This window comes from Haliotis rufescens, unplaced genomic scaffold, assembly GCF_023055435.1.
Source record: "Haliotis rufescens isolate VD_foot unplaced genomic scaffold, xgHalRufe1.0.p SCAF_13, whole genome shotgun sequence".
Taxonomy (NCBI): domain Eukaryota; kingdom Metazoa; phylum Mollusca; class Gastropoda; order Lepetellida; family Haliotidae; genus Haliotis; species Haliotis rufescens.
The window spans coordinates 36,963,308-36,989,948 of record NW_025963813.1 but is presented as its reverse complement, the minus strand read 5'-3'; the positions used below and the strand labels follow the sequence as shown (position 1 = coordinate 36,989,948).

Here is a 26,641-nt window from a genome sequence, read left to right as displayed (position 1 = left end):
ATTTCACTTATTTTGTTCACAAAAGTAACTTTTTCATCAGATTAACAAAAGGAACAACTTAAAAAAACAGCTTTCTTATACGGAAATATATATACCGTATTTGACGTAATAAGCGCCCCGCTCTAATAAGCGCCCACAGCGATATTTGCTAATATATTGGCCAGTGAACAATCCCAATTAGCACCCCTTCTGATTGATCAATGTACACAAGACTTATTTATTCGTGTATAATACGCACTCGTGTGCTATATGCACCCTTAATTATGGGCAATTAAATTCTGGAAAAATATATCTGTCGTATGTAAACATTTCAGAAACCATGAAATTTATCTTTCGAATCTCTTTTTTTTCACCAAAATAATATTCTAATAAGAGCCCCCTATTTCTAATTTTGAGAGCCCTCTGGGCGGTTATTACGTCGAATACGGTAGTACCAGTATGTGGTGCTTATGTTTCTCCCAGGTGTATTTACATACATATATCAATAAGTTATTTGTCATTTCTCTTGAGATTATGTACAGTATTTAACTACATGGGTGAGAGATTTGCAGCTGATCAAACAGACAACTTTTATGATTTTGTAAAAAAAGAGCTCTTCTGAACTTGTCATAAATGAAATGCTGTTTACCTGAAAGAAGTGATCAGTGACACACCTGTACAGCAGGTACAAATCTCTCACAGTGTTTAAGTTGTGTTACATCCATCTACCTGACCTCGATGAGATTGATCTAACCTGACACATCAACTTCACCAATGTTGATCTAAGTGCTGACAGATACTGACTGTATTAGTGATGATTGTCCATGCCTAGAGTGTGAGAGGTGCTATTATCCATGCAACTGTGCACATGAGAGAGAGTGAGTGAGTGAGTGAGATCTTACCCGATTTATTTCTTACATATTAGAGTTGACTTAATCCATAAACCAATTAAATAAAGTCTGGCGTTGGATTAAAACTGATTAAACGTGCAACATGAGCATGTGATGATAACCGATATTTTGACTGCACCTGCAGTCGCACATTTAATTACATTATTGCAATAAGCAGAATTGCTGTCAGGCGCAAGGTGTGCCGAGGCACAGGCCTCCATAGCAGAAGCTCAAACCATCGTCAGCTTGTTAATATTTTTGTGTGTCTTATTTCCCTCTGGTTGAAATCTTGGAATGGACATTGGGTCTAAAAGGTGAGTGAGTTGGGTTTAACTCCGCTTTTAACAGTATTCCAGTTAAATTACGGCGTGTCAGCTTAATGTGGGAGGAAAGCCCGAAATGATGCAGGTCTCAGATGATTACCACTTTGCTGAAACCCACGGGCATGGGTATGGTGCTGACAAACCTAGAAACATAATTGGGGCGAACCAGGATTCCAACCCACAATCATAGGTTTCTGGCGTGCCCAAGGGACACAACTCTGCACAGCGAATCACAGCACCTTAAACGACTGGGCCACCTGTGCCCTGAGCCTAATAGGTTTAAAATAGGTTACTAAATGGTGTTAAAAATGAATAGTCCCAGGGCCCTTGAGGTTGTTGTTGTTGTTGCATTAAGTGTTTAAGAGGTCGCCTTCTGCCTAAGCAATTTCGGCTGACCTGTCCCTCTTTGGGACTCCTGTGTGTGAGAAGGGTACACATATCTATTGTGAGTTCGGTGTTCACATAATATCTGTTTTTGTATTGATATGATTTCTATTTTCTTGTATTGATATGATTTCATTTTTATCCTTGGCTGCTCTGTTTATATACGTTCGTGTAGCTGTCCATCTCTCAGAAAAAGAGTTAGTTTGGCCTTCGCTATTGCATCTCTTGGCTTTAGGAGCCCTTGAGGTAGGTTCCGATCGTATTTGTATCAAGAAATCTTTAATGTTTCACAATTAGCTGACAAGGATCACTTGACATTCACGCTTCATGATGTACAACTGGTCCAGTATTAAGCATGCTGGAGGAGACAGTATTATTTAAATATGTTTAGCTATGTCTCTTTTTTGACAAATTTGAAATATTTCTGAGATTGGTTGATTCAAGCATGAATTGCGAGGATAGGAAATATTTTCTCTTGAAGCCAGCACCTAAGCTACAGTGAGAGAGGCGATAGAAACACCAAGTACGCTGGCAGTCGTGAGCAATACCATCAAAGCAATTACATCCTCCATTCTTCCTGGCGCTATGATTATCAGACTCTTTTAGAAGATTCTGTAAATCTTGAAATTAATGCGAGCGTGAATTAAATGCGAAAAATGTGAGTGGTCTTTACTCGCATTATTTACCTTTAACTTCGCATTTATGTCTCCAAAATGACTATCAACAATAAGACGTCCTCACTGCACACTTTGGATAGCGGAAATACCAATTTGAATATAAACACAAACACGGTTTATTGAGCAGCAGTTGTAACAAGTAAATAACAATGTCATTCAAAGAAAAGGGGTCAAGAGTTCTACCCACGCGTGTCAAGCTTGTTGACACCTTCTCCGCATACCAATCAGTGAACTGTTGTTGGTTCAGTTATTTTATTGCCTTTGAGCTTCCTTAATGCCAGTCAACAGAGTAAACATATAAACTGTGTGCTGTTTTAAGGAAAACACTGTATATTGTTTTTACGAAAGTGCTCTACTCAGTGCTAATAAGTGCCTCTATTAGCTGTTTGATTGGATTAAGGTAGGATATGTATTCAACTTGGGATGGGGTGGGGGAGTCGCATTGATATTTAGTCGCATTTTTGGCTAGGGGTCAGCAGTCGTATTAATTTGGAGACGCATTAATTTCCAGATTTACCGTAGCTCTAAAACATCAGCTCATGGCCATCTTGCTACTAAAATTAAGTCTATGTTGAAGTGTGGCGTTTGGATCCGTTGTTGTTATAGTGGTTTATTTGGTCCGGTCAGCAAAAGGATCACCCAAACCAAGCATCAGGGATGGAGTTAATTACAAACACTGCAATGACAGTCAGAGAAGAAAAGGCCAATGCACCCTCAAGGCCAATGCACCATCAAGGCCAACAATCCCTCAAGGCCAACAATCCCGCATTCTTAAGTAAGTAATTTTCCATGCAATTCTCAATCCTTGACATGCAACCCTCATTCACGATGTTAACAAACAGTTGCAGAGAGTCATGTACCCTGATCATGTGACTTGATCATGTGACTTGATCATGTGACCTGATCATGTGACTGTGTGTTTACCTTTGCGGCAATCCTTGCCCTTTGGACCAAGAGGACATATGCACTCCCCTGTGATGTGGTGGCAGACCATGTCGCCCTTACACTCACACCGTCCACGACACTCCGGGCCAAAGTTACCCTTGGGGCATTCTGGGAAAAGAAAACAGCAGAAATCCTCACACGAAACTCAAAGAAAAGAAGCATTAAAGACAGCCATTCTTGACCTACATTCCACATAGACACATTTTTATTATTTTATGTTTCACAGATTTATTCCAAATTTCCCACACATGTTGGTCGAAATTAAAATAAAAATAAATGTCAATTACTTATTTATTGATATGAAAGTTATTCTGCTGTGGAGTTAAAAGTGCAGCTGGCTTCTTGAATCACTGATGGAGATGAAGACATAGAATTTATATATAACATTAAGTGGGAGACAAAATAAAAATAACTATTTTTTATGCGGGCCTGTAAAACAAAAAATAAAATATGTGTGGCCTTAGCTATGCAATTTGATGCTGTTTGACAAACATGTCCATGAATTTCATCAACAAAAAAACTTTTAGTATAATCAGTAGGCATATTTTAGATTGAAATAATGAGTAAGTTTATGGAACTATTATTAATTAATATTTGGCTCAAATTCTGCATCGACAGCATCTGTTTCCATGGCAACTCACATTTCTCGTCATCATCCACATCAGACTTTTCTGTACATCAAATTTATCTACAGCATGTGTTTCCATGGCAACTCAAATTTCTCGTCATCATCCACATTTGTACATCACATTTATCTACAGCATGTGTTTCCATGGTAACTCACGTTTCTCGCAGGCGCTTCCAGTGTATCCCGGCCGACACTTGCACTCTCCAGTCACGTGATAACAAGGCTGCTGTTCCCCGCACTCGCAAGCCTCCTTGCAGTGGTTGCCATAGAAACCAGGTGTACAGGCTGAATTTCATGCAAACATAAGTAAGAGTTGTATCTTTTTTATTGTGTATAGGTTCAATAAAAAAATATTACTGTCATATCCTTTGGAAATATCGTGTATTTCTTTTTGTTCGCACATAAAAGGTATTGATGCACTTTCTATTGTATTGTCAAATGTTGTACCAGCTAAAAGATATTATTGAATGTCATTGCAATAATGCCAATATAAAAACTTTCACCAAAAGCTGATAAATTGTATCCAACATAGTACAGTAAACTACAGTTATATCGAACTCAAAGGGACCACTAATTTTAGTTCATAATAACGGTGAGTGAGTGAGTGGGTGAGTTGGGTTTAATGCCGCTTTTAACAGTATTCCAGTTATATCACGGCATGTCAGCTTAATGTGTGAGGAAAGCCCGAAGTGATGCAGGTCTCAGACGTTTACCACTTCGGTGAAACCCACGAGCACAGGTATAGTGCTGACAAACCTAGAAACATAATCGGGGCGAACCGGGATTTGAACCCACAATCATAGGTTTCTGGCGTGCCCAAGGGACGCAACTCTGAACAGCAAATCGCGGCGCCTTAGACGACTGGGCCACCCGTGCCCCCATAATAACAGTAGTTTGTTATAAGCATATATACAACAAACATATATACAACAAATATATACAGCAAATGGCCGCGACCCTAAACCAGTTTGTTATATCAGTCAGCTTGTCATAAGTGTGTTAATTATAAACGTAGTTTACTGTATATGTAAATAACACATACCAAGTTTCATAGAAAAATAATATATTTTGATATTAGGTATGTGAGTTTTCCTCTGTGTACTGGGTACCCGGCAGACTTACGTTGGTCACATGTTCGTCCGGTCCAGCCTTGGTTACACTGGCACATCCCTGTGACCGGGTCACACACGGCGTCGTTCTCGCACTCACAACTCATGGAGCAGCTCTCGCCGAAGAACCCCTCCTGGCATGCTACAAGATCAAGGTCAAGGTCATTGTGGTGTAAACATGATCGTGCAGCAATGGAGAGTCGTACACTGCCCTGATGTTGAAAATAATATACAGATTACGTCTTCTTGCTAAATTTAGGTTTTGCCCCCTACTCATCTGCCAAAAATGTGTTTTTCACCTTCATTGTGCAGCACGTCTGAGACATCTCTGATTTGGGGGCAATCAAAATTTATTTGCATCAATGCTGCATTATCGAAAGTTTACATGCAACCCTGAATATTCTTCTAAACACTTTTTCCTTTTAGTTTTGTTAAAATACACAACCTTATTTTCATGTTAATAAATACGAAGCTTTTTCATGATACAACATTGAAAAAGATATTGCTTTCAAGACAGGTCATCAGCAGAAATTCTATGGTGCTTGGATGCTGTATCATAAACTTTTCGAAAAAGAGGAGCAGCTTTCATGTTGATTTTAACTTTGTACTTAAGACTTTAATGTTTGAGACCATGCACTGCAATATGATATATAAACTTTAATAGTTTATGCACACTTGATATATGCAGTATGTTTGTATTACTGGAGTGACTGTGTGAGTGAGAACTACCGTATTCGACGTAATAAGCGCCCCGCTCTAATAAGCGCCCACGCTGATATTTGTTAATATATTGGCTAGTGAACAATCCCAATCAGCACCCCTTCCGATTGATCAATGTACACAAGACTTATTTATTTGTGTATAATACGCACACCTGTGTTATATGCACCCTTAATTATGGGCAATTAAATTCTGGAAAATATATATCTGTCGTGTATAATACGCACAGACTTTTCTTTTGTATCATTTCAGGCTGTCAGCGTAAACCACGAAATTTACAATCTTTCAACACTTTCACCAAAATTATATTCTAATAAGAGCCCCCATTTCTAATTTTGAGAGTGCCCTGGGTGCTCATAACGTCAATTATGGTATGTTATTGTCTGTAAAAGAAAATAAGATAAGTTGTGCAATATGTCATGGGGTTTCTGCAGAAGTGGATTTATGTTACAGGTACTTCTTTTTGAAAACAATTAAAAACAAAATATTAAAAAAAAAGAACCAAAAAAACCTCCAAATTCAAGAAATTAATTTTTACATCAACCCAATTATTTTTTATCTCTTTATCTCTTGTCTCCTGGTTTTCTGTCTGAACAAATCAATTCAAGAAGAAATTCATGTGAAGCTTTGGTAGCCTCTGATCTGGATGACTCTTTACTTACTCTCATTACACTTTTCACCGATAAATCCAGGGTCACATTTACATCTGCCGGTGAACCTGTTGCAGGCCTTACTGTTCAGGCAGTCACAGGGACGATCACAGTCGGGGCCGTGGTAGCCCTGGTCACACGCTGGAAGCACAGGATTATAGGATATACTGTAAAACGTGAAATTAATGCGTCTCCAAAAGAATGCGACCGCTGGCCCCTAGCCAAAAATGCGACTCAATATGAATGTGACACCCCCTCCTCTCAAGCATCAGTGGATTTATATCTAAACAAAATGTCCTCCGTCAGGTTTAGAGGAGAATCCTCACCTTAATCCAACCTTACATTAATCCAATCACACACCAAATAGCACCACTTATTAGCGCTGAGTAGAGTACTTCAGCTAAAACAATGCACTGGCTCGTGCTCGCCTTTGATGTAGTCGCAAAGAGCAAAGACACCGTGTTGGGTGGCGTCTGTCTGGACTTGCAGGTGTGATCAGTGATGACATGAGTGAGAAGAACGCTTGTCTTGACCCCAGCAGTGACAATTCATAGGATGTAATTAGTGTTTGAATGACATTGTTTATATACTTGTAACAAGTGCTTCTCAATAAACAAAGATAGTTGTTTGTTTTCAGCGTATGTCTAAGTTGGTATTTCTGCTATCCAAAATGTCTTATTGTTGATGTAAATGCAATGGTTAATAATGCGAGCAAAGACCACTCGCATTTTTCGCATTTAATTCACGCTCGCGTTAATATCAAGATTTACAGTAGTCATTTGACAAAATCATTTTTGTAACAGATTTGTTTCTTTTTTAACACTGCACTCAGCAATATTTCAGCTATTTGGCAGCGGCCTGTAAATAATCAAGCCTTGACTGGACAATCCAGTGATTGATATTGTGAGCACCGACCCACTCCTTTGGTGTATGATGACACACAATCAACCAGGTCGCTGAGCCTGACTGCTGGGGACCTACATTAACCCAGAATACCTCTGGATGTTGGGAATTGAACCCAGGTCTTCGGCGTGACGAGCGAACGCTTTAGCCACTAGGCTACCCGACCGCCTCCTTGTTACAGAAGATCTAAGATCCCCGCTGGACATCACAGTTCTGTGGAAAGACTCTCACCTCTCTCACAGGCAGTTCCTGTCCAGCCCTCAGTACACTTGCACTTGCCGTCGATGTGGTTGCACGTCCCCTCATGCAGACAGAAGCAGCGCAGCATGCAGCTCTCGCCGTACATGCCGTCGGGACAGGCTGCAGGGGCAACAGAAATACACATCAGTTCCAGAAAGAGATGCATAATATATTATTTGATGCAAAAATTACTGCAAAGCATTATAGGATAAGATTAGACAAAGCCGTTTGCATAGCCTGTATTAGAATGTGTATTAGAATGTGCTGTGCATCAGTTGTATATTGTATTGTCAGCCATTTCTTAAAGGAAATGTTTAAGCTGGTGATTTCCATCTTCCCAGGGCAAGGGAGTTAACTGACTATAAAATTCCAGTTTCCACCCTTGCCGAACTAGGCTGAGATTATAAAGTTACATTTTGGCTGGACTAACGAGTCTATGCATAGTCCAATCAAAATAGCGAACCGAAATCGAAATCTGGTTCGTAAACTGTCATGCAGGTTATGCTTATCTCAAGCTCTGGCTAACTATTCTGCCATGCTCTCATTGACCTTCACCTTGAGTACCGGGTAACTGTCATGGAGCAAGTATATTCATCACATAATGGACAGTGATGTTGATGTGATAAACTTTAATTGGTATCAAGATCTGATAAATATGTAGCCAACTAGCAGGAAGTATTTTGTCAATACAGTCAATGTCTGCTTGCTCAATAAACTATTGACTAACACTCCGGAAAGGTTTAGGTAGGGGCTCTGATGTGTGGGCAAATTGTTAAGCACTATGTGATGAACGGTGCAATTCACTCCAACAAATTCTAAAGTTACTTCACTGAATGGCATTAAATCTTAAACACTGATTACAAACAATTATGTTTTATGACAACTATCTTATTACCCTCTTGTGTTTCTGTTTCATAAATATGATATATTAGACATAAGAAATATGTAAATACCCCCAAAAGGCTAAAAAATTCATCTACCAATCTCTATTTAGGATATTGTCTTAGGTAAGTCTCGTGTCTACCAGCCAATTCTTGTTCAAGTTAGTGCACTGTAAATACAAGTCTCGCGTCTGCCAGCCAATTCTTGTTCAAGTTAGTGCACTGTAAAACAAGTCTCGCATCTGCCGGCCAATTCTTGTTCAAGTTAGTGCACTGTAAATACAAGTCTCGCGTCTGCTGGCCAATTCTTGTTCAAGTTAGTGCACTGTAAATACAAGTCTCGCGTCTGCCGGCCAATTCTTGTTCAAGTTAGTCCACTGTAAATACAAGTCTCGCGTCTAACGACCAATTCTTGTTCAAGTTAGTGCACTGTAAATACAAGTCTCGCGTTACCGACCAATTCTTGTTCAAGTTAGTGCACTGTAAATACAAGTCTCGCGTCTGCCGGCCAATTCTTGTTCAAGTTAGTGCACTGTAAATACAAGTCTCGTGTCTTCCAGCCAATTCTTGTTCAAGTTAGTGCACTGTAAATACAAGTCTCGCGTCTGCCGGCCAATTCTTGTTCAAGTTAGTGCACTGTAAATACAAGTCTCGTGTCTACCAGCCAATTCTTGTTCAAGTTAGTCCACTGTAAATACAAGTCTTGCGTCTACTGACCAATTCTTGTTCAAGTTAGTGCACTGTAAATACAAGTCTCACGTCTGCTGGCCAATTCTTGTTCAAGTTAGTGCACTGTAAATACAAGTGTAGCATCTGCCGGCCAATTCTTGTTCAAGTTAGTGCACTGTAAATACATGTCTCGCGTCTGCCGGCCAATTCTTGTTCAAGTTAGTGCACTGTAAATACAAGTCTCGCGTTACCGACCAATTCTTGTTCAAGTTAGTGCACTGTAAATACAAGTCTCGCATCTGCCGGCCAATTCTTGTTGAATTTAGTGCACTGTAATTACAAGTCTCAAATCTACCGACCAATTACAAACCTTCTTCGCACTGGGCACCCTTCCATCCAGGACGACACTGACACTTCCCGGTAGTTGCGTCACACGAAGCTCCGTTATCACAGCTGCATTGTTGCTCACAGTTTGGTCCGAACTTCCCGAATGGACACGGCTGGTCACACTCCCCGCCATCAAAGCCGGCTGCACATGCGCAGTGTCCAGTGACGTGGTCGCACTCCGTACTACGGGGACAGTTGCAGATGCTCTGACACTCCTGTCCAAAGAATCCTTCCGGACACGCCTTCTCGCAAAATCTCCCACGCCACCCAGCAGAGCAGACGCACACACCAGAAATGTGGTCACATGCTGCACCATTAAGGCAGCGACAGCGCTCAAGGCAACCGGCGCCATATGTACCAATTGGGCACTCTGAAACACCAATGTCACATACCAGAATCTCCGTCAAGGCTTTGGGAACATTAGTAAAACATAGTAAACATTAAATCATTTTGATACATGTAGTGAGTGAGTGAGTTGGGTTTTACGCCGCTTTTAACAGTATTCCAGTTATAACACGGCGTGTCAGCTTAATGTGGGAGGAAAGCCCGAAGTGATGCAGGTCTCAGATGTTTACCACTTCGGTGAAACCCACGAGCACGGGTATGGTGCTGACAAATCTAGAAAAATAATCGGGGCGAACCGGGATTCCAACCCACAATCATAGGTTTCTGGCGTGCCCAAGGGACGCAACTCTGCACAGCGAATTGCGGCGCCTTAGACAATTGGGCCACCTGTGCCCCTTGATAAATGTAGGTTCATTATTGGTACACACAGCTATACAGGGACACTAAGGGCACATATTCAACACTGTACTAATTCAGATACACTGGGTCACTATGGGCAGTTATTAAACACTTCACCACATTGATATAGGGGACTCTATGGGTAGTTATTATACACTTCACCACACAGATATATAGGGGAATTAAGGGACAACATAGCATTGTAGATGAAGATCCTTGATCTCAACCCTGTTAAATGAAATGACAAAACTTCAAGTTTTGAAATAACAAATAGAGGTATCACAAGAAAGAAATTTGGGAGAGGCAAAATTTCAGATTATGATTTGGGGCAGAAATAGGGAGTGATATACAAGATCTTGATAGAAGTTGTCTTACTCTCGTCGCACCCGACACCCTTCCACCCAGGAGTACAGAGGCACTCCCCGGTCACAGGATCACACTCCGCACTATTCCGACAGAAGCACTTCCGGAAGCAGTTTTCTCCGAACGTGCCGGGGGGACAGGCTGATTGGATGAGAACACGTGCATTACGAGTCAGAGTTTATCATGCAGGGTCAGTACAGGTCATGACTCAAGGTCATTCAAGGTAATTTTTAATAAGGTCATTGTATATATAGGTAATTGCAATCAAGGTCATTCTAGGTCATTGCATAAAGGTCATTACAAATATAGGTACTTACATTCAAGGTCATTCAAGGTCATTTACAATAAGGTCATTGCATATTAAAATCAGTTCATTTGGGTGATTACAATGAAGGTCATAGGTAGGATCATTAGATGACAGTAGGAATTAATCTCCACACAGAGAAAGCATCACCAGGATCATACAGTCATCAGGAACTGAACAGGCACAAACCCCGAACTGTCAATTTAGAAGATATAACTTCATGGTTCTGACAGATTCTTTATCATTGCTGTGATCAAACTTCAGCACACATCTTGTCTCCAAACACTGATACTGAAATTGCAATGGTCAAGGCTGGGACACCAACTTAACAAGATTTCAATGTAATTATCATGAGGATGTAATGATGGGAGCATGTCCCCACCTCTGTCACAGATCTGTCCTGTCCATCCTGCTTTACACGTGCATCGGCCATCCTCCGAATCACAGGTGGCGTTGTTCTCGCACATGCACCGACTCATGCACTGGTCTCCAAATCGGCCTTTAGGACACCCTGCATACAAACAGACAGCAGATGTACACATGTACAATGTATAATTCATGTATACCACAGTGTTGTATGTATAATTCATGTATACCACAGTGTTGTATGTATAATTCATGTATACCACAGTGTTGTATGTATAATTCATGTATACCACAGTGTTGTATGTATAATTCATGTATACCACAGTGTTGTATGTATAATTCACATATACCACAGTGATGTATGTGTAGTGGCCATAAAATTTCCGAGTCCCGTGACGGGATTCGAACCACGGACCTTCTGACTGAGGTTGGACGCCTTGTCCACATGACCAAAGAGGTTAATTCCGTCAGCAAGCTGACAAGGTAAGGATGTCATCTGTGGGACGACTCCGCGCCCTCAACGGTCAAATGTTAAGGTGTAACCTAATAATGACTGACACCATGTAACCAAATTATTACACGGTATACAAACCATTTTCCACAAACTTTACTTCAACTTAAAGTGAAGAGACGCCCCCCCCCCCACTCCTCCCAACAACATAAGGATATTTGTTGTGTCAAATCCAATCACGTAAAATCAGATCTTTTAATCCAATACGACTCCTCTCTGTATCCATATATGACAAGCCCTCCACATGTTGACATACCAATAACATGTATGATGCTTAAGATTTGGAGCCTGAGCCTTTGGCCACAGCAAAACAAGGTATTGATGTTGTTACCTTCGCGACAGTGAGGTCCGTACCAGCCTGCTCGGCAGATGCACTCGCCCGACACAGTGTCACAGGTGGCGCCGTTCTCGCAGCTGCACTTCTTCCCACAGTTGATGCCCCAACTTCCATCCGGGCACGCTGCACACAGGCAGAACTTACAGTCACACACGTGCAGACACAAGAACATGGTGCTAAGACAGGAAGTACAACTAGGTACCGTATTTTCTTGAGTATAGTGCGCACCCATGTATAATGCGCACCCCCCTCTAGCGGATTCAATATTTTGAGAAAAAAAATTTTGAATACCAAGCGCAAAAATCTTTTTACACCGTACCTCTTCAGCGAAGTCCGGCAAACGAACGGGTGATGAGAAACTTGGTCCGTACAAATTCGAAATTTGAGATAAAAAATCACCAGACATGTTTCAAGGCGTCAATAGCGGTAATCTGACCGTGGTTGCTGTTAATAACGGTGAGTTGTGCGATCTTCTGATTGCTTCACACATGATTTCGCCGAAATTAATTAAAACAATATTAAAAGGAATTTTGAATAAAATTAATAAAATAAGTTACAAACATCATAAGTCCAGATATACAAAGAACACTTTTTATAGCCAGACAGTGTAATTACATGACTAATTTGCGTACTTCAGTGTGGATTTGTTGACATGGTATTTCCGGTGTTACCCGCTCACGGTAATGTCTTTCCATGGAGGAAAAAACATCACAACTCATTAATTTGTATATAATGCGCAGCCCCTTCTACACAGCTGTGTTTTTTGGAAAAAAAGTGCACACTATACTCAAGAAAACACGGTATCTGTTGTAAGGCATGTAGTACATGTACCTACCATGATTGTAATTTATCCATAATGTGATGCTTCGTCAATTCTACTTCAAGGTCTCTAGAATTAACGTTTTCATGCTATTGTAAATCTTTTGTAAATGAAGCTGGATCATACTTGGGAACACAGAATCATTCAACAATGTGATGCAATGATTATGTTATGACCTGTCACATGGACTTATGATGATCATTATTATGTATATTATTTGCGTTTATGGAGGTATAAACATTAATCCAATTTTGGGGGGGTTTATGGAAACAAATGCAAAAACAATTGTTTTGTTAGTCAATCAAATGCAATGGAATTATTTGCAATTTATTTTTTTCACAATGTTGGTTTGGTTTGTTTGTTTGTTGTTTAACGTCGCACTCGGCAATATTCCAGCTGTATGACGGAGGTCTGTAAATAATCGAGTCTGGACCAGACAATCCAGTGATTGACATCATGAGCATCGGTCCTCGCAATTGGGATCGATGACATGCATCAACCAAGTCAGCGAGCCTGACCACCCGATCCCGTTAGTCGCCTTTTACGACAAGCATGGGTAGCTGAAGACCTATTCTACCCCGGAATCTTCACGGGTCTTCACAATGTATTGCTATGACTGTTGTGTGTCTTGGTTTTAGCCATGGACACAGAGACATTCCTAATGTGGTGCTGAGATCATTGTCCAGGTAAGTGTAGATTGTAGACTCGCAGAACTGCGGAATTGTATTTTGTTGATTAGTACTCAAACGAAAAAGAAAAATACACGCTTAAGTTAACTGAACTAAAGATGTCTGTTCTAGTGGGTTTGAGAGCAGCTAGTCTACACTGCGGCTAGAAACTGGAGGAGAGTTCTCATGCTCGGATCACGCAGTCAGAGTGAGTGAGTGAAAGAGGGGCACTACGTCTCACGACCATGGTCCGTCAATACTTTTGGAGCAGGCAAACCATTTATCAACAGTGAGACTTGAACCCCACCATCAGGGTGAGATGACACACTGGATGGTTTTTGATGGTCACATGTAAAGACCTTTGCATCGTCTAACTTTAATCACCATTTATGATAAACAAGATGGATGTCAGTCACCAAATTTGATCTGGAATCCCAACAGGGAGACATGTTTGCGATACTGGGGACCTACTCTGCTCGGGAATCACTACAGGAAAATGAGCATGGGGTACTGGGGACCTACTCTGCTTTGGTAGACAAGCATTGGGCACTGGGGACATATTCTGACCTGAAACCCAACAGGGAGACAAGCATGGGGTACTGGGGACCTACTCTGCTTTGGTAGACAAGCATTGGGCACTTGGGACATATTCTGACCTGAATCCCAACAGGGAGACAAGCATTGGGCACTGGGGACCAATTATGACTTGATTGCCAACAGGGAGACAAGCATGGGGCACTGGGGACATATTCTGACCTGAATCCCAACAGGGAGACAAGTATTGGGCACTGGGGACCAATTATGACCTGATTGCCCACAGAGAGACAAGCATGGGGTGCTAGGGACATATTCTGACCTGAATCCCAACAGGGAGACAAGAATGGGATGCTGGGGACCTACTCTGCTTTGGTAGACAAGCATTGGGCACTGGGGACCAATTATGACTTGATTGCCAACAGAGAGACAAGCATGGGGTACTGGGGACCTACTCTGCTTTGGTAGACAAGCATTGGGCACTGGGGACATATTCTGACCTGATTGCCAACAGAGAGACAAGCATGGGGCACTGGGGACATATTCTGACCTGAATCCCAACAGGGAGACAAGCATGGGGTGCTGGGGACATATTCTGACCTGAATCCCAACAGGTAGACAAGCATGAGGTACTGAGGTAATGGAATGAGGACTTCATGAATAGATGCATCACTGTCATTACCCCTTATTTCACAACGTTTTTAACTATCACCTCTCCAACATCCTTATTTCTTATCAGCCTCCATGTGAAACTCACGTTCTTGGCATTTCTTGCCCGTTTTACCAGCCTTGCACGAACAAACGCCAGTCTCGGCATCACACAGACTGCCCCCGCAGTCACACGTCAGCAAACAGTTCTCCCCGTGTTTGCCCCCAGGACATGCTGTAGGCGGGAACAGAGCATGCCAGGAAAAGAAAGGGGGATAACTCTAGATGGATCAAATCTAAGAGCACTGTCAGTTGGAGTTATTGTACCTGAGACACACTATGTCTCTCTACCAATGCTTATGATATATGATAATATATATGTAAGAATGTTTTATCGTACATTTGTTTTAACAATGCACTGAGCAAGATTCCGACTATATGACGCTGATCTCTATTTTAAGTAAGCTCCCAATACTAGTTTAAGCGTGAGGTAACTTGGGTCTTGGTCATTCACTACACAGCTAACCAAAGGTTGAAAATGGTTATTTTGTAAACTCTAGCATGTTTAGTATGTGTGATAACTTGTTCCAAAATCTTCTGTAGACATAAATCACAATAAGTCTGCTTTGAACGCAGATCATCCACAACCAGCTTCTACAGGAAATTTGGTGAGATTAAGTATTATCTCCTAAGAAATTCCAGCTCAGTGCAGCCCATTGTGAAGTCATCAACCAAATGACATCCTTAATCTCTCTGCCACTGAAGCTGGTTTGCTGTGGGGTTTTCAAATTACACTGATTGTTACTGTTTGATGATAAATAGAATATCAGACTCATATTTAAACTTTATTGACTTGTGTCAAGATGTTTGATGTCAAGAGACATGAAGGGCTTTGTAGATGTAATATCTATCAAATGTTGTTGTTGTGGTTTGTTGTTCGATGCCGCACTCAGCAATATTCAGTCTATATATGACAACGGTCTGTAAATAATCGAGTCTGGACCAGACAATATAGTGATATTTATCATGAGCATTGATCTGCGCAATTGGGATACAACGACATGCATCAACCAAGTCAGCGAGCCTGACCACCCGATCTCGTTAGTCGCCTCTTTCGACTCTCCTTTTAGGACAAGCATGGGTTGCTGAAGATCTATTCTAACCCGGATCGTCATGGGTTAACCTCTTAATTGAGTTGTGACAGCTACAGTTAGTTAAGCCTCTGTGGCAACTACAACATCTACAAACTCCAACTGACAGTGAGAAACAAATATGGCAAAACAAAAGAAAATAAGGACAAAGAAACATGTAGGCAAAATACTCCACTACTGAAAGCTTTAGTTTGAGATTGCATGCTCTAGAGAACTAGATCTGACTATATAGTCTAATTAATCTGACTATATGTGACATCAATCTGACTATACTCTCAGGCAGGTTGGAAGCAACTCTGATGTCAATGTGTTGTCCCAAGTGTCCACCATTAGCAATCAAGTTCCCACTGCTGTTCATGTTATTGAAATTTAATGCTCTCAATAATGTTCCACAACACTGAGATTGTTGCCGTTAGAAAAGAATTGAAATAGGAAACCATTTTTTTTCACAAACTATGAATAATGTAATCTTACAGTATATTGATTTGAAGCTTTTTTTATTGAACACAACAAAAAGATAATTATCCCGCATATAACATTAACAACCTGTATGTGAGTACTCACGTTCATCGCAGCGCTGGCCGAACCAGCCGGAGGGACAGTCACGCAGACAGTAACCAGTCACATGGTTGCACTTGGTGTCCGCGGGGCAGTCGCACTTCTTGCTGCAGCTGGGTCCGTAACTGTCCTGCGGGCACTGGAACCCACACTGGTCACCATGGTAACCAGGCTTACAGTAGCAGTCACCATTCTGTGGATGAGGAGGGTGTCAGGAATATTTATAGACAGGAGTAATGGTGAGTGAGTGAGTGAATAGAGTTTGAAATGACTTCTAACGTTTAATCACTTGGCTTCCCCGCTGACCTTACTGTGTAAATGAACAACAGAGGCTGTAAAGTTGCCCTGAGTTGGAAAATGAACGATAGAGGATGTAAAGTTGCCCTGAGTTGGAAAATGAACGATAGAGGATGTAAAGTTGCCCTGAGTGGGTAAATGAACAACAGAGGATGTAAAGTTGCCCTGAGTGGGTAAATGAACGACAGAGGATGTAAAGTTGCCCTGAGTGGGTAAATGAATGACAGAGGATGTAAAGTTGCCCTGAGTGGGTAAATGAACGACAGAGGATGTAAAGTTGCCCTGAGTGGGTAAATGAACGACAGAGGATGTAAAGTTGCCCTGAGTGGGTAAATGAACGACAGAGGATGTAAAGTTGCCCTGAGTGGGTGAATGTATGACAGAGGATGTAAAGTTGCCCTGAGTGGGTGAATGTATGACAGAGGTTGTAAAGTTGCCCTGAGTGGGTGAATGTATGACAGAGGTTGTAAAGTTGCCCTGAGTGGGTGAATGTATGACAGAGGATGCAAAGTTGCCCTGAGTGGGTGAATGTATGTTAGAGGTTGTAAAGTTGCCCTGAGTGGGTGAATGTATGACAGAGGATGTAAAGTTGCCCTGAGTGGGTGAATGTATGACAGAGGATGTAAAGTTGCCCTGATTGGGTGAATGTATGACAGAGGATGTAAAGTTGCCCTGAGTGGGTGAATGTATGACAGAGGTTGTAAAGTTGTCCTGAGTGGGTGAATGTATGACAGAGGATGTAAAGTATCTTTAGATCATGCTGAGTTAATCTCTGTATCTGTAATTCATACTTGGTCAAACAGTGTGTCCACAGGTCTATCTGGGTAACCAGGATAGCAAGTACCTTCTTTAGGTCACACAATCTAACTTGAGGTCAAAATACCAATGTCAGGGTTACAGTACTCTCAGGGTCCATGACATACCACAGGGCCACACCATTGAGCACAACATGACACTATTGACCTTTGGGTCATACCACTGTATCACACTACTGACCTTGGGGCATAGCACTGACCTCAAGATGACACTACTGACCTTGGGTCATACCACTGTATCACACTACCGACCTGGGGATCATACCTATGTATCACACTACCGACCTTGGGGCATAGCACTGACCTCAAGATGACACTACCAACCTTGGGGGTCATACCACAGTACCACACTATCGACCTTGGGGTCATACCACTGAGCACGACATGACACTACTGACCATGGGGTCATACCACTGGGCACGACATGACTCTACTGACCATGGGGTCATACCACTGGGCACGACATGACTCTACTGACCATGGGGTCATACCACTGATCTATGTACTGACAATAGTAATCTCGGGATGACATCACATACCTCTGGGTCACACTTCTTGGTGTACTCAGTGTTGCAGTCACACTGCTCCAAACAGTTGGACCCCCAGGTGAAGGAGGGACAGGGCTGGTTGCAGGCGGGGCCGTACGTGCCAGGGTCACACTCACAGTAGCCGAACACACGGTTGCAATAGCCGTTGGTGCACGGCTTGGGGCACATCTTGTCACATCTTTCACCAAAGTATCCAGGTGGACAGCCATCTTGGCATCGGTCACCGGCGACCCCTGGTGGACAGATGCACTTGCCTGTCACATGATCACAGGTGCCGCTGTTCTCGCAGGTGCACATTTTGCTGCAGCCGTCGCCATAGTTACCCTGGAAACATGTCAGTGATGCAGGAAGATGAGTTTCAATTTTCCTGGTTTTAAAACATTTGTGATTATTTGTCACATGATTACAAGAACTAGAATTAGTGTCATGGCACTGTAGTCCTTCTGGACATTTAGTCTGACCTCTGTAGTAATGTGGAAAGGTTGTACTTTTGTACCAGCAACCTCTGGACAAGACTTATTACAGAAGAAATTTGCACTTCTGTAGTACCTAGCTCCAGACAAGACTTATTACAGAAATTTTGCACATCTGTAGTACCTACCTCCTGACAAGACTTGTTACAGGAAATGCTGTACTTCTGTACTACCTACCTCCTGACAAGACTTGTTACAGGAAATGTTGCACTTCTGCACTACCTACCTCCTGACAAGACTCGTTACAGGAAATGCTGTACTTCTGTACTACCTACCTCCTGACAAGACTCGTTACAGGAAATGCTGTACTTCTGCACAACCTACCTCCTGACAAGACTTGTTACAGCAAATGTTGTACTTCTGTAGTACCTAGCTCTGGATAAGACTTGTTACAGGAAATGTTGAACTTCTGTAGTACCTACCTCCTGACAAGACTCGTTACAGGAAATGCTGTACTTCTGCACAACCTACCTCCTGACAAGACTCGTTACAGGTGATGCCGATCCATCCTGCTGTGCACTGGCAGCCATCTTGTTTGTCGTTGCACTTGGCGCCGTTGAGGCAGTTGGTGCAGGTGAGCAGACAGTTGGGGCCGAAGGACCCGGGGATACACTCTGGAGGGGAACAACATTGTGGTAAGTTGGAGGAAATATGTCACATCCTGCAATAAGCTGATTTACTTGTCAAGCCATTTCTCAACTCATATATGAAACACAATGACACTGTAAAGAAAATATTTTCAAAAATTAATATTAACAAACTTAAATTAAAATTGATTCAGAGTTAATATGAAATAAAACTTTTACTAATCCAACAAAGTTTATATCCCAACACTGCATACTTCTCTGTCACTGTCTCACGGCAAAACAATAATCGTGTTCTCAATGTCATTTTTCTCTTTTATATTTATTGACTATTTTGAAAACAGTTCTTTTAATAAAATATTCCTTAAAAGAAATTGTATACCGTATTCAACGTAATAAGCGCCCATGGCGATATTTGCTAATATATTGGCTAGTGAACAATCCCAATTAGCACCCTTCTGATTGATCCATGTACACAAGACTTATTTATTCGTGTATAATACAAACTCATGTGTTATATTCACCCTTAATTATGGGCAATTAAATTCTGGAAAATATATCTGTCGGGTATGGTACGCACAGACTTTCCTTTTGGATCATTTCAGGCTGTCAGCAAAAACTACGAAAATTATGATCTTTCAAATCTTTTTTTTCTCACCAATATTATATTCTCATAAGAGCCCCCTATTTCTAATTTTGAGAGCGCCCCGGGCGCTTATTACGTCAAATACGGTATCTGACAAATGTCCCAGTGATTCAGTAACACTGGCTGCCAGAACTTTGCAAACATGATATTTATGTAATGCTTAGATCAGCTTTAATACGACTTCATCTCTTTTCAAAGTAGTTACCATCATTAAACAGATACTTCAGAATATGATGAAATTATTGCTGAAATTGCCTTTACAAAATTTTAATGTTAAAAATAAAATAAATACAATTTGCCATGTTTGTGTTTTCTCATATAGTTGTTACCAAATGTAGTAGACATATGTTAAGTTTAAACAAGAATGGAGACGGATTAGGATTTGACAAAGGGAATACCGAGAGAGTGGCAGAACATTAAAGCAACAAGGGGACATCACTCTGGATGTCTCGCCAGCGACGATGAAGCGAGTTGAGAAAACACATGAAACATGAGAATATACAGCCTGGACAGACAGTTGACATCAGGCACGTCCTGGACACGACAGACGAGCTTATACAGGACACCTGCTGGGTTATAACAGGACACCTGCAGGGTTATAACAGGTCATAACAGGACACCTGCAGGGTTATAACAGGACAAGTGCAGGGTTATAAGAGGACACCTGCAGGGTTATAACAGGTTATAACAGGACACCTGTATGGTTATAACATGAAACCTGCAGGTTATAATAGGTTATAACAGGACACCTGCAGGGTAATAACAGGACACCTGCTGGGTTATAACATGAAACCTGCAGGTTATAATAGGTTATAACAGGACACCTGCAGGGTGATAAAAGGACAAGTGCAGGGTTATAACAAGACACCTGCAGGGTTATAACAGATTATAACAGGACACCTGCATGGTTATAACATGAAACCTGCAGGTTATAATAGGTTATAACAGGACACCTGCAGGTTATAAAAGGACAAGTGCAGGGTTATAACAGGACACCTGCAGGGTTATAACAAGACACCTGCAGGGTTATAACATGAAACCTGCAGGTTATAATAGGTTATAACAGGACACCTGCAGGGTTATAACAAGACACCTGCAGGTCTGACACAGGACACCAGGTTCACAGGACATAGGACACCATGATACAAAGTGGGCTTAATGCAGGTGGACTTATGACAAGATAGATGGGCTTATAACACCAGATAAGCTAAATACAGGTCTACACATTGTCTTATAAAAGTTCAGGATGGACAAACCTGATTCAGGTGGGCATATAACCAGACAAATTTGCTATATAACCGGACAAACTTGATACAGGTCAATGAGTGGGCATGTGACAGGGCAAACTTGATACAGGTCAATGAGTGGGCATATAACCAGACAAATTTGCTATATAACCAGACAAACTTGATATATATAACCGGACAAACTTGATACAGGTCAATGGGTGGGCATATAACCGAGAAAACCTGATATATAACCGGACAAACTTGATATATATAACCGGACAAACTTGATACAGGTCAATGGGTGGGCATATAACCGAGAAAACCTGATATATAACCAGACAAACTTGACATATATAACCGGACAAACTTAATACAGGTCAATGGGTGGGCATATAACCGAGAAAACCTGATATATAACCGGACAAACTTAATATATATAACCGGACAAACTTGATACAGGTCAATGAGTGGGCATGTGACAGGGCAAACTTGATACAGGTCAATGGGTGGGCATATTACCGGACAAACTTGATACAGGTCAATGCATAGGCATGTGACAGGGCAAACTTGATCTATAACCGGACAAACTTGATACAGGTCAATGAGTGGGCATGTGACAGGGCAAACTTGATACAGGTCAATGAGTGGGCATATAACCAGACAAATTTGCTATATAACCAGACAAACTTGATATATATAACCGGACAAACTTGATACAGGTCAATGGGTGGGCATATAACCGAGAAAACCTGATATATAACCGGACAAACTTGATATATATAACCGGACAAACTTGATACAGGTCAATGGGTGGGCATATAACCGAGAAAACCTGATATATAACTGGACAAACTTGATAAATATAACCGGACAAACTTGATACAGGTCAATGGGTGGGCATATAACCGAGAAAACCTGATATATAACCGGACAAACTTAATATATATAACCGGACAAACTTGATACAGGTCAATGAGTGGGCATGTGACAGGGCAAACTTGATACAGGTCAATGGGTGGGCATATTACCGGACAAACTTGATACAGGTCAATGCATAGGCATGTGACAGGGCAAACTTGATCTATAACCGGACAAACTTGATACAGGTCAATGAGTGGGCATGTGACAGGGCAAACTTGATACAGGTCAATGAGTGGGCATATAACCAGACAAATTTGCTATATAACCAGACAAACTTGATATATATAACCGGACAAACTTGATACAGGTCAATGGGTGGGCATATAACCGAGAAAACCTGATATATAACCGGACAAACTTGATATATATAACCGGACAAACTTGATACAGGTCAATGGGTGGGCATATAACCGAGAAAACCTGATATATAACCGGACAAACTTGATATATATAACCGGACAAACTTGATACAGGTCAATGAGTGGGCATGTGACAGGGCAAACTTGATACAGGTCAATGGGTTGGCATATTACCAGACAAACTTGATACAGGTCAATGCATAGGCATGTGACAGGGCAAACTTGATATATAACCGGACAAACTTGATATATAACCGGGCAAACTTGATACAGGTCAATGAGTGGGCATGTGACAGGGCAAACTTGATACAGGTCAATGGGTGGGCATATAACCAGACAAACTTGATATATATAACCAGACAAACTTGATACAGGTCAATGAGTGGGCATGTGACAGGGCAAACTTGATACAGGTCAATGGGTGGGCATATTACCGGACAAACTTGATACAGGTCAATGAGTGGGCATATTACCAGACAAACTTGATACAGGTCAATGGGTGGGCATATTACCGGACAAACTTGATACAGGTCAATGAGTGGGCATATTACCAGACAAACTTGATACAGGTCAATGAGTGGGCATGTGACAGGGCAAACTTGATACAGGTCGATGAAGGGCCATATAACCGGGCAAACTTGATATATAACCGGACAAACTTGATATATATAACCGGACAAACTTGATACAGGTCAATGAGTGGGCATATTACCAGACAAACTTGATACAGGTCAATGGGTGGCCATATAACCGGGCAAACTTGATACAGGTCAATGAGTGGGCATATTACCAGACAAACTTGATACAGGTCAATGCATAGGCATGTGACAGGGCAAACTTGATATATAACCGGACAAACTTGATATATAACCGGGCAAACTTGATACAGGTCAATGAGTGGGCATATTACCAGACAAACTTGATACAGGTCAATGAGTGGCCATATAACCAGACAAACTTGATACAGGTCAATGAGTGGGCATGTGACAGGGCAAACTTGATACAGGTCAATGAGTGGCCATATTACCAGACAAACTTGATACAGGTCAATGAGTGGGCATGTGACAGGGCAAACTTGATACAGGTCGATGAAGGGCCATATAACCAGACAAACTTGATATATAACCGGACAAACTTGATATATATAACCGGACAAACTTGATACAGGTCAATGCATAGAAATGTGACAGGGCAAACTTGATACAGGTCAATGGGTGGGCATATAACCAGGCAATCTTGATACAGGTTAATGAGTGGGCATGTGACAGGGCAAACTTGATACAGGTCAATGGGTGGGCATATTACCAGACAAACTTGATACAGGTCAATGAGTGGGCATATAACCAGACAAACTTGATACAGGTCAATGGGTGGGCATTTGACAGGAGATGCTAGGAGAGCAGATGCTAGACAATATATTTTTTGTTGAGTATCTGTCTCAGGAGGAGTAAAGGAAACTTCTCATAGACATCTGGGGTATTAGGGGTACTTATGATTGCAAAATCAGCATTGCTAGAAACACCCATAAAATATCTCACGTCATGTACCCTGAAGAAGCAATCCTTATCCACAGTGATCAAGGACCAAATGTATTTTCTTGCTTTGCAAACAAACATATCAATCAAATATGCTGTGTCTGCATATTTATATTTAAGCTTTCAAGTTTTATTTTAAGAAATGAATTCCAATCAACCCTGATGAATCTGTCTCATCCCTCATCCCTCTTCCCTCATCCCTCTTATACTGACTAAGAAAATATGTACACAGGATAAAATACAGTGGTCCAGCCTAATGAAATAAATCTACATCCAAGTCCTAGGATCTTGATGAGGGACGAAGATTAAAGTGTGTATTTGATGTTTTCCTGGAAGAGAAGAGTTAGCCCTGGAAGACCTGAGACAACAGGGCTGGAGGGATAGCTCTCTTGTACATGGAGATGCTGAAGTAGGACAGCTGACATTAGTGTACAGAGAGTGTACACATGACTGTACAGAGACAATGTTTGACAAATAATGGTGACAAGAGCGCTAAACTAGACATGCAGTGCCAGGGGTGTCAGGTCGCGCCGACCTCCTGTATACTTACTCTTGTCCACAGCTGCGCAATAAGGAACAAAATACTAACATGAAACCACGGCAACCATAGAGAGAGGGCAAGTCAAGGCCTGTCGCCATCACTTCATCGACAACTCTAGTAAGAGTGATATGGATATATAAGATGGATGTATATCACCATTCCACAGGTAAGGAGGTAGTAGGGATATATATCACCACTCCACTGGTTAGAGCTCTACTCAGGAGGTAGTAGGGATATATATCACTATTCCACTGGTAAGAGCTCTACTCAGGAGGCAGTATAGATATATATCACCACTCTACTGGTTAGAGCTCTACTCAGGAGGCAGTATAGATATATATCACCACTCCACTGGTTAGAGCTCTACTCAGGAGGCAGTATAGATATATATCACCACTCCACTGGTTAGAGCTCTACTCAGGAGGCAGTATAGATATATAATACCACTCCACTGGTTAGAGCTCTACTCAGGAGGCAGTAAAGATATATATCACCACTCCACTGGTTAGAGCTCTACTCAGGAGGCAGTATAGATATATATCACCACTCCACTGGTTAGAGCTCTACTCAGGAGGTAGTAGGGATATATATCACTATTCCACTGGTAAGAGCTCTACTCAGGAGGCAGTATAGATATATATCACCACTCTACTGGTTAGAGCTCTACTCAGGAGGCAGTATAGATATATATCACCACTCCACTGGTTAGAGCTCTACTCAGGAGGCAGTATAGATATATATCACCACTCCACTGGTTAGAGCTCTACTCAGGAGGCAGTATAGATATATAATACCACTCCACTGGTTAGAGCTCTACTCAGGAGGCAGTAAAGATATATATCACCACTCCACTGGTTAGAGCTCTACTCAGGAGGCAGTATAGATATATATCACCACTCCACTGGTTAGAGCTCTACTCAGGAGGCAGTATAGATATATATCACCACTCCACTGGTTAGAGCTCTACTCAGGAGGTAGTAGGGATATATATCACTATTCCACTGGTAAGAGCTCTACTCAGGAGGCAGTATAGATATATATCACCACTCTACTGGTTAGAGCTCTACTCAGGAGGCAGTATAGATATATATCACCACTCCACTGGTTAGAGCTCTACTCAGGAGGCAGTATAGATATATATCACCACTCCACTGGTTAGAGCTCTACTCAGGAGGCAGTATAGATATATAATACCACTCCACTGGTTAGAGCTCTACTCAGGAGGCAGTAAAGATATATATCACCACTCCACTGGTTAGAGCTCTACTCAGGAGGCAGTATAGATATATATCACCACTCCACTGGTTAGAGCTCTACTCAGGAGGCAGTATAGATATATATCACCACTCCATTGGTTAGAGCTCTACTCAGGAGGCAGTATAGATATATAATACCACTCCACTGGTTAGAGCTCTACTCAGGAGGCAGTAAAGATATATATCACCACTCCACTGGTTAGAGCTCTACTCAGGAGGCAGTATAGATATATATCACCACTTCATAGAGGCTGTATGGATCTGTACCTCTCTGTACATGTAGATAACCACTTCAGAGAAGCTATCCAGATATACGTCCGAACACTAGAGAGGCAATATCGATATATACCACTACTCTAGAGAAGCAATATCTACATATACCACCACTCTAGAGAAGCAACATTGATATATACCACCGCTCTAGAGAAGCAATATTGATATATACCACCGCTCTAGAGAAGCAATATTGATATATACCACCGCTCTAGAGAAGCAATATTGATATATACCACCGCTCTAGAGAAACAATATTGATATATACCACCGCTCTAGTGAAGCAATACGGTTATATATCAAGACACCAGTAGCTCCTGGTTAAGACTGGCCATATGGAGTCTGCCTACTCCACTAGGTATTGAAAACAGACTGACTGATGGTATTGAAGTCAGCTGGCAGTATTTAGTGGGCTCATCTCAATAACTACATGTAAGTGTTAGCATATCGAGACATGTTAGTCAGATTGTCAGGGGACCTACAAACAAAATATTTGCTATATTCTACACTGATGCTCAAAACAAGTTTCAAAAACCTGACTGCATCTTTTCAAGATTATTATTATTAACAACTGTTATACTAAGACAAAAATCTTTAGGCACGCTTCTGCCTAGATGTTCTCTATAGCAATACTGGACTTGAAGCTTTATCTCTACACCTTGTTACCATCACTCTCTGATAGGGTTCTGATAAACAGTTTTTAAAGGTTATTATGACTATGTAGGATATATATATATATATATATATTAGTCCTCTACCAATTAGCATGTGACTG

At 41.5% G+C, this 26,641-nt stretch overlaps 1 protein-coding gene across 11 annotated transcripts in view; it reads right to left on the bottom strand.

The window, feature by feature from the left end:
• The window catches only part of LOC124152559 (multiple epidermal growth factor-like domains protein 6), a 317,625-nt gene that overhangs the window by 34,341 nt on the left and 256,643 nt on the right, over positions 1 to 26,641 (bottom strand). For 8 of the 11 annotated variants that reach the window (XM_048394508.1, XM_048394506.1, XM_048394507.1 and 5 more), the window contains 13 exons: positions 18,994 to 19,136; positions 18,041 to 18,373; positions 16,396 to 16,582; positions 14,790 to 14,915; positions 12,005 to 12,133; positions 11,179 to 11,307; positions 10,505 to 10,633; positions 9,369 to 9,755; positions 7,440 to 7,568; positions 6,318 to 6,446; positions 4,949 to 5,077; positions 3,983 to 4,111; positions 3,178 to 3,306 (listed from right to left, as the gene is read on the bottom strand). In XM_048394508.1, the coding sequence (XP_048250465.1) occupies positions 3,178 to 3,306; positions 3,983 to 4,111; positions 4,949 to 5,077; positions 6,318 to 6,446; positions 7,440 to 7,568; positions 9,369 to 9,755; positions 10,505 to 10,633; positions 11,179 to 11,307; positions 12,005 to 12,133; positions 14,790 to 14,915; positions 16,396 to 16,582; positions 18,041 to 18,373; positions 18,994 to 19,136 (2,208 nt within the window). Of the gene's footprint in view, positions 1 to 3,177; positions 3,307 to 3,982; positions 4,112 to 4,948; positions 5,078 to 6,317; positions 6,447 to 7,439; positions 7,569 to 9,368; positions 9,756 to 10,504; positions 10,634 to 11,178; positions 11,308 to 12,004; positions 12,134 to 14,789; positions 14,916 to 16,395; positions 16,583 to 18,040; positions 18,374 to 18,993; positions 19,137 to 24,346; positions 24,359 to 26,641 lie in introns of all 11 variants that reach the window. The other 3 variants (XM_048394509.1, XM_048394515.1, XM_048394514.1) reach the window with 3 other exon arrangements.